Source organism: Charadrius vociferus, unplaced genomic scaffold (assembly GCF_000708025.1).
Source record: "Charadrius vociferus isolate BGI_N301 unplaced genomic scaffold, ASM70802v2 scaffold214, whole genome shotgun sequence".
Taxonomy (NCBI): domain Eukaryota; kingdom Metazoa; phylum Chordata; class Aves; order Charadriiformes; family Charadriidae; genus Charadrius; species Charadrius vociferus.
The window spans coordinates 3718625-3726017 of NW_009647955.1; the positions used below are offsets into that span (position 1 = coordinate 3718625).

Here is a 7393-nt window from a genome sequence, read left to right on the forward strand (position 1 = left end):
CTGTGAGGCTGTGGTGGTGTGTGACATGAGAAAGCATGTTGATGCAGGTCTTGTAACTGAGTGTGGAAAGGCTGTTTTCTGGGGCATTATTTGAAGTGGCTGTGAGCGTGCTGCCTCATACTATTTCAACAAGTAGTAAAGCTTAGAAAATCCGGGAATATGGTACGAAAGGCTGAACTCCGAAGAGATGATTTTATTTCACACGCACACACACACTCTCTCTTCTCCACCTGACTGGTTGTAGGGGGTTGTATATAACTATGGGATTTGTGTCTTTGGTAGCCCTAAGCTAAAATTCGACTTTCAATAGGAAACTGTGGGTCGACATTTCCACTTTTTAGTGGTGTGCTTCTGGGCATTCAGATGAAATCTGACTACAGACTGTGCTTTCCTTTTTACTAGAGGAAAGATGATGCATTCACAGTAGTAAATTCAACATTTCTGCCGCTATGCTTAATTAACCATAACATAGAAGTAGCACAGCAAGCAGCGAGAATGTTTATAGGCAAGGAAGGGATTAAGAAAGGAAGGAAGATTAAAAAAAAAAAAAAAAGGGACTAAAGTCTAAGCACAATCCAGAGTAAAAGGAGTAACAACCATGAGCTTTCAAATATCAAAGCCATGTAAACATTACTTGGAGGTAGAGATCACTTTAATGTAGAACAGCGGGATTTGTAATGAGGTATTAACACATTTTTATTGTGGCTGTTTCATGCTAGAAGTTTCATCAAAGTAAAAAATAAAGATGGATCTGTGTCCAGAAAGACTTTACAAATTTTCTTGATGCTGCAACTGAAGATTGATGTCATATGGGCAAACTTGTAAACAGGAGAAGGAAAAGCTTTTTGATTTGTCTAAAATACTCGTGCAGTTTTCTCCCGGTTGTGGCACAGACAGACTTGACCATCTTTAAAATTCTGTGCTAAAACCATTGGGTTTTTATAGGTAAGTATATATGACTTGAATGTCTCAAAATTCAATTATCTTCAGAAACATAAGCAAGACAGGTCTTCTGGGCAGAGGCCACATCTTTTATTAAACCAATTAATGCAGTTGGAAAATATCTAGAAAACTTTTTTTTTGCTACTTAGAGCACAATTGCAATAAATCAGTAATGTACTTTCATTTTGTAATTTGTGTTTAATATTATTTTGAGATTATTTGGCCTTACCTCAGGAGATTCATTTGATAACTTACTTCAGCTGTTTCATTTTAGCAGTGATTTCCCAGCTTCTGCACTGTTGATTAGTAGATAAGCTTGACTTTCTAAGGCAGCAATCCGTAAGCAGGCACTCCTTGTGAGGCTGAGTTTTTCAGGGCTTTCCCTTCTGACCGGCTTATGATATTAGGAAAAGCAAACTTTTATCTGTGGCTGCGTCTTTCTGTGTTCACAGTGTATCCAAATCCTAATTACAGATCAATTAGTCTGGTTTTGAGCCTTTTAGATTTAGGATCACAGGATTAATGAAAAGAAAAAGAGTGGGTAGCAATATCATTTCATATGGAGATAAGGAGAGACTGAGCATGAATGAGGATCTCAAGACCTCTGAATAAAGAATTTCCTCATTCTGACAGTGAAGTTTTATGGGATATGGAGGGAGGATTATGGGAATATTCATTACTAGATCAAGAGGCATAATAAGTTGATGTATGAACTAGATTATCTTTTAGGTAAACACGGGGTAAATGGGAAGTAGAACAGCCATTCACTGCCCCCAGGACTGTGAATTTTACTGTGCTAAAGCTGGAAAAAAAGGTTTAGTTACAGTTATTCTTCGTTGATTTAATTTGATTTTTTTGATCACTGTTTAACAGATGCTGGAAGAAATATGTATTTGTAACTTCATTAAAACTACCAAAGACCAGAACAACTTTCTAAAATCCAGTGATAGTATACATGTAAACTTCTGCAGTATGGTATAATAACAGTGTAGTAATTTAACAGCCTTCTGTGATACTGGAGCATTGTGTAACAGTGCTGGGAGAGTTCAGCCTGTTACAAAAGCAATTTGCCAGCAAGCTGAATGCTTTTAATCTGTATCTTGCTCGTACATGGAAAAAACACAGTATCAGAAAACTTAGAGCAGCAGGTCACCTTTGTCCATCCCTCAATTTACTTACATAGTAAGTATTTTTATCTGAAACCCAAATGGTGTTCTGGGTTTGGCGTGTCGATAAACCTTCAAACCAAAACGTACTATAATTTGCAAGTGTAAGTCACTAATATTTTGACCTAGGTGGCAATCAAAACCCTGCAAATGTGGGTACACAGCTTTGCATTTCACAGAGGAGAGAACTTCCCCGAATAAAGACGGGTAACATCTGACTCGAATTGTAACAATTAATTGTTGTCCCAAATGCGGTGTCACATGGTGCTGATGAAGCTATGGGCACTTATCCCAGAACTGCAGACCCTGCTCTTGCACTCATTAGAGGAGTTCCGCCCGAGCATTTATATTTACTGGTTTATTAAGATTAGTGTTGTGTAAATGCCTAACTCTGTCATTAGCCTATTTAAAAAGTAAACCAATTTAGCAGACTGCTTCTCTGCTACAGAATGGACTTGTGGGAAACCGTTGCAGGTTGGCTGGGGTCTGCTGCTGCAAAAGCCTTTACTGCTGCTAAGAGTACAGGGCATAGCATGAGTAATTGCAGCTATTTGGCAGTCATTGTAACTGTTCTTTTTTAAGAATAGCCAGCGTGTTTTTTCAAAGTATTAAATTACCTCAAGACTTCATAATTATTACAGTTAAGCAATCATTTCAATTCAGTCCAAGTATAAAAACTAATAAAGTGCTAATAATACAGAGGCAATTTTAGCATGTCTGTTCTCTGGGCAAACACAGCTGATTCAGTATATTTTGGTGTAATACACGTTTGCTATCCTGTTATTTTAATATGCCCTAATCAGAAAATTAAAATAGATTTTGTTGGCACAAACCTTTTTTTTTTTTAAGGGTGAAATAATAGTTATAGATTTTTGCTGATGCTATTAATTTTCAGGACTGGAATATTTCATTAGCAAGAGGTTGAGAAGGGAAAATATTTGCATTTAATACTGCTAAATCTGCCTTTCACTGAGTCTAATGGCTTGATCAATATAAAGAACATGCTTGGGGAAAGCATGTAGCAATTAAAAAAAAAAATCACATCAAAAATAAAGCTATTGAAAGCACAACGTGAAGAGATCTTCTGGGTCATGAGATCTAATCTCCAGTTATCACTTGCAACTGCTGCACATTTTGGAGAGTCAGGTCCAGGATTAATAATTTCCAAAAATATGTCAACTTTGTCAAGGATAATAGGACATTATTTCAAAGGTTAATTTTGTAAACAGACATGGAGCATCAGTATTGAAAGCCGAGCTAAATAGTTGCCTGAATAAATGCCATAGAATTAATGTTTTCATTACACAAGAGGTTTATATACTGACACACAAACAATACGTATTCTTTTTTTATTTAAAGACAGTAATGAAAACACTTTGAATGTGCTTAGTAAGGAGAAGTGATCATGGGACTACTTTTTTTGCATTGGCAGCTTTCAAAGATTCTCTGCTGGACTGAATCGAGGATATTTTTTTTAAATTTATTTTACTAATATTTTTTTCCTGGTAAAAATCAGCTACTGCTGTTTCTTAACTTCCGAGATACAGCTTTTTTCCTTACACTGACTGTAGTCTTCATTTAATATCAAAGTACTTTAAAAAAAAAAAAAAAACAAAAACAATCAGCTGAAATTCAAGAAAGTTGTTTGGTGTTTTCTTTAGGACCCAGAGTGTGATTCAGCATCACTGTACATCTGTGTTTGTAGATACGCACCACTGGGGACGAGGACACTGAAGTGTTGACAGTATAAGTGGCTTGCCCCCTTTGGCACCTAAAAACTGCATGATAAAGATACGAGTTTGAGATTTCTTTGTCCTCATGTGGACTCCTTTCCATATTTTATTTCAAATGCTAACTAAAATTCTGTGCTTCTGTTACAACAGAACTACAGGGTTTTGTTGAGTTTTTATTATTGTTATCATTATAATTACTCTCAAAGGGATTTCATAACTGTCTGTGGGATTGTCACTTTGTTACTGGATGAAACTTTTAGTTCCCTTATCTACATTCTTACAGCATCCTCTTTGGAGGTCTGTGATTTGTTTTCCACTCATGCTTAAGTATCTTATTTAAGGCTGGTTGTTTTATTTTTCTTTCTGTTTTGCTGTTATTTCAGCTCAGCAAAGCAAGTTTATAGCATATGGTGTTGCTAAAGAGAAGAAAACGTTAATAAATAATTTTTTAAGAAAAGCACCTCAAACCTTGTATCTCATATAGGGGTACATACGGCTTTAATCCAATAGTATTTTTAGTGGGGAAAAAAAATTGTCTGTGCTTATGCTCATCTAACTTATTTTTGTCTGTCCTACTGCTCTCCCCCTGTTCCTTCACATTTCTGAAGTGTGTTTTCATGGCTATAATCACACACAGAAGGAGCTTCAAATGAGGATGTGGTGAGAGAGAAGCAGGAAATCTCGCAGGCTTTGGATTCCAGCTATGTTCTAAATCTTGCTTCATAAGCAATTTAATAAATCAAATAGGTTATATGATGACAAGTGTTGTATGGAATTGAGAAAAGAGTGGAAAAATGCCTAAACCCCTGAATTTTTCCCAACGTTGCCTTTTGATTCTCGGTGACTATTTGTAGTTTTGTTCAAGTCATGTTTTTGTAGAGAAAAAACCTCCCAGCTTTAGTATTTATATAAAATAAGATTCTGCCCACATCCATCTGGTTACTACTGAAATGCAAGGAAATAAAGTGCAAGTTTTAAACATTCTTAACATTGTGCATGCCCTTTTGAATAGGTATCTTGAATACTGAAGTTTGGTTCCCTGAAATTCTCCCTGCTGAAAGGGCACTAGCTTTCAACTCTTTTTAGAATGATTAGTAGTGTTTGTGACACTTGCTGTGGAGAAAAAGATATTTGGTTGAAAGAGAAAAGGATTAGTGGGCATTATTTAAAAGGTAGCAACTCCCTATGTGTAACAGGTGTTCTGCTGTGCGTGATCTAATGGAAACTTCTGTTTTTTGAAATACAGCATTTTTAGTATTGGATTGATTTGGTAAATTTATGAAAAATTAGCATGATAATCATAAAATATGTTTGTAGAAGTTCTTTTATTATAGAAAAAATGTTCTATATCTTTGGAATTAGGAAGCTAAACGCATAGGGTAATACTGATGACAGCATTAGGTTTTGCTCATGTTTGCAGGTTTGGGTTGTTTTTTTGGTGTGGGTGGTTTTTTTTCTTTCTGGGCATGTCCTCAGTTTAGTAGTAGGTATTTGAATGTGATCTTTCTAATTCCTCCAGAAAAAGTTCGGGAAATCCAGGAAAAACTTGAAGCCTTCATAGAAGCCCTCCATCAAGAAAAGTAGATTGTTCGAGCAGGTAATCATGTTTTCATACAGACTTTGTGAAAATTGCTTTTTTTTTTTTTTTTATTCCAGTGCCTGGCTGCTGCTGCTTCTTGCTTCTAATCTGCAGAGCTATACTTTCAGTTTTTATGCTATAACAGATATGAAACTTAGTAGAAATACAATTACTGGCTAGTTATTCAGATATTGTGAAACACTGTAGGCTATTTGATTACTCTCAGTTCATTAATTTCAGCTATGTTAAGAGAAAGAAGGCATAACTAGCTGGAATCAAAATTAAAGGAACACTTTTCTTGTCTATAAAAGCATTTTTATTCTCTTTTTTTTCCTTAACGGCACTGTGTATTGTTAGCAAAAATATTTGCATGTGGGTAACTTCCAAATTTCTTTCTTCTATATTAATTCTCAAAAACATAAGCCTCAGTGGTGTCATATATTTGCACACATTTTAAAATAACCTCCTTTCTGTTTCAACAGCAACTTTACACAAGAATGCAGCCTTTTCCAGGATACCTTGCACAAAGACGACTGAATAGAAATGGCTTTTGTGTCCCATTCTCTTTCCTATCTTTTGGGGAGCATCCTGAAATGATGGAGGACAAAGAAAATAATGTCTCATGGGATTGAGAAGTTCAGTTAAAATCCACCTGCTTTTTTTAATTTTTGAAGCTATGTGCACATGACAGAAGAATCTGACTTGTGTGTCAATGAGATAGCTTGGGAGCGTGCTGAAGTTGTACATTTAAGTTTGGGTTTTTTTCCTGAAAGGAAAAAAAGCTTTTACTTTTGACACTTGTCTTGTATGGTAAAGCTGGATCAGACTCATAAAATGATTTTATCTGTTGTCATTTTCTTGCCTGCAAATGATCCCTGGAGTTCGACATAAAGTTTTAGTATTTGTATGTACATTAAAATGACCTTCTAAGTAATGTCATTTGTATTTGTTATGCTCTGTGTTGAAGCATTCTCTGATCGCTCTGGTACGGATTTAAAAGCGTGGTATTGAGATCTTGAGAGGAAGTTGTGGATTTTGTTAAACTCCTAAACTCTTGAGAGACATCACCCAAGCAATTCCTGTAGTGCTTTCAAATGAAAGTACAGACTGCTCTTCACTGACACCTTAAAAGGTTTGGCTCAGGAAATTATGTCAACAGCTGCTCCTCTTACCCGTTCTTTCCTAATATATGTTGTTACTCTTGAATCATAGCCGATTACATTTCATTTCTGGGATTGCACAGACTCTGATTTCCCTGGTAACTCCTCCCTTCACCATAGGTACAGAGTAACTTGATCGAGTACATCTGAAATGTGTAAAGATACTCCATAGAATTCCAACTTGTCCAACCTCCTTAACTAAAAAAGGAAAAATATGATTAGTCTCATTTTTCTAATATCTACTGTAAGACCAAATTTGCTTTTATAAGAATGTTATCCACAAGGTCCTTCCACACCCATTTGACTTCTGTCATTCGCTATAGGAAAAATAGTAAGTAGTCTGTCTTCTACTGCCTTTCAGTTTTGCCATAGAAATGTCACTTCTGACACATTTAAGCGTGATTTAGGCTCTGTATCATAGGTGCCTGGTGATTAATCACCACCATATTTTTCTGCCCACACTTTGCCACAAATGATCTGGATGTGCTTCTGAATACTTCTGTGAAAGAAGATATTAGGCCTGAAAAAGTTTGTTTTGCAGTTGTCTGATTATGTACATTGAAAAATTGACATAGGTTTATTTTTCCCTTTTGAAAAGGCTGTTTTTTTGATGGGTGGCAATTAAGAGAGGAATCTGGATATTTTCCAACAGATACTGTTTCTGTTTGCTCTCAGAGGAAACAATACAAAATTTGGTAAGATTTTCCCCAAATGTTCAAACATAAAATATTTAGTCAAGTGGACAAAAAGTTGATGTAGAGCTATTCATAAAATGGTGTTGAAAGGTTAAATATTTCAAGGTGATCTAACTGA

General features: G+C 35.8%; 1 protein-coding gene across 1 annotated transcript in view; it reads left to right on the forward strand.

Annotated features, from left to right (window-relative positions):
* OPA1 (optic atrophy 1 (autosomal dominant)) overlaps nucleotides 1–6703 on the forward strand; it is a 56864-nt gene extending 50161 nt beyond the window's left edge. The window contains exons 30-31 of the mRNA XM_009883370.1: nucleotides 5361–5438; nucleotides 5903–6703. Of these exons, the coding sequence (XP_009881672.1) occupies nucleotides 5361–5425 (65 nt within the window). The 3' untranslated portion in view covers nucleotides 5426–5438; nucleotides 5903–6703. The remainder of the gene's footprint in view (nucleotides 1–5360; nucleotides 5439–5902) is intronic.
* The last annotated feature ends 690 nt before the right edge of the window (nucleotides 6704–7393 follow it).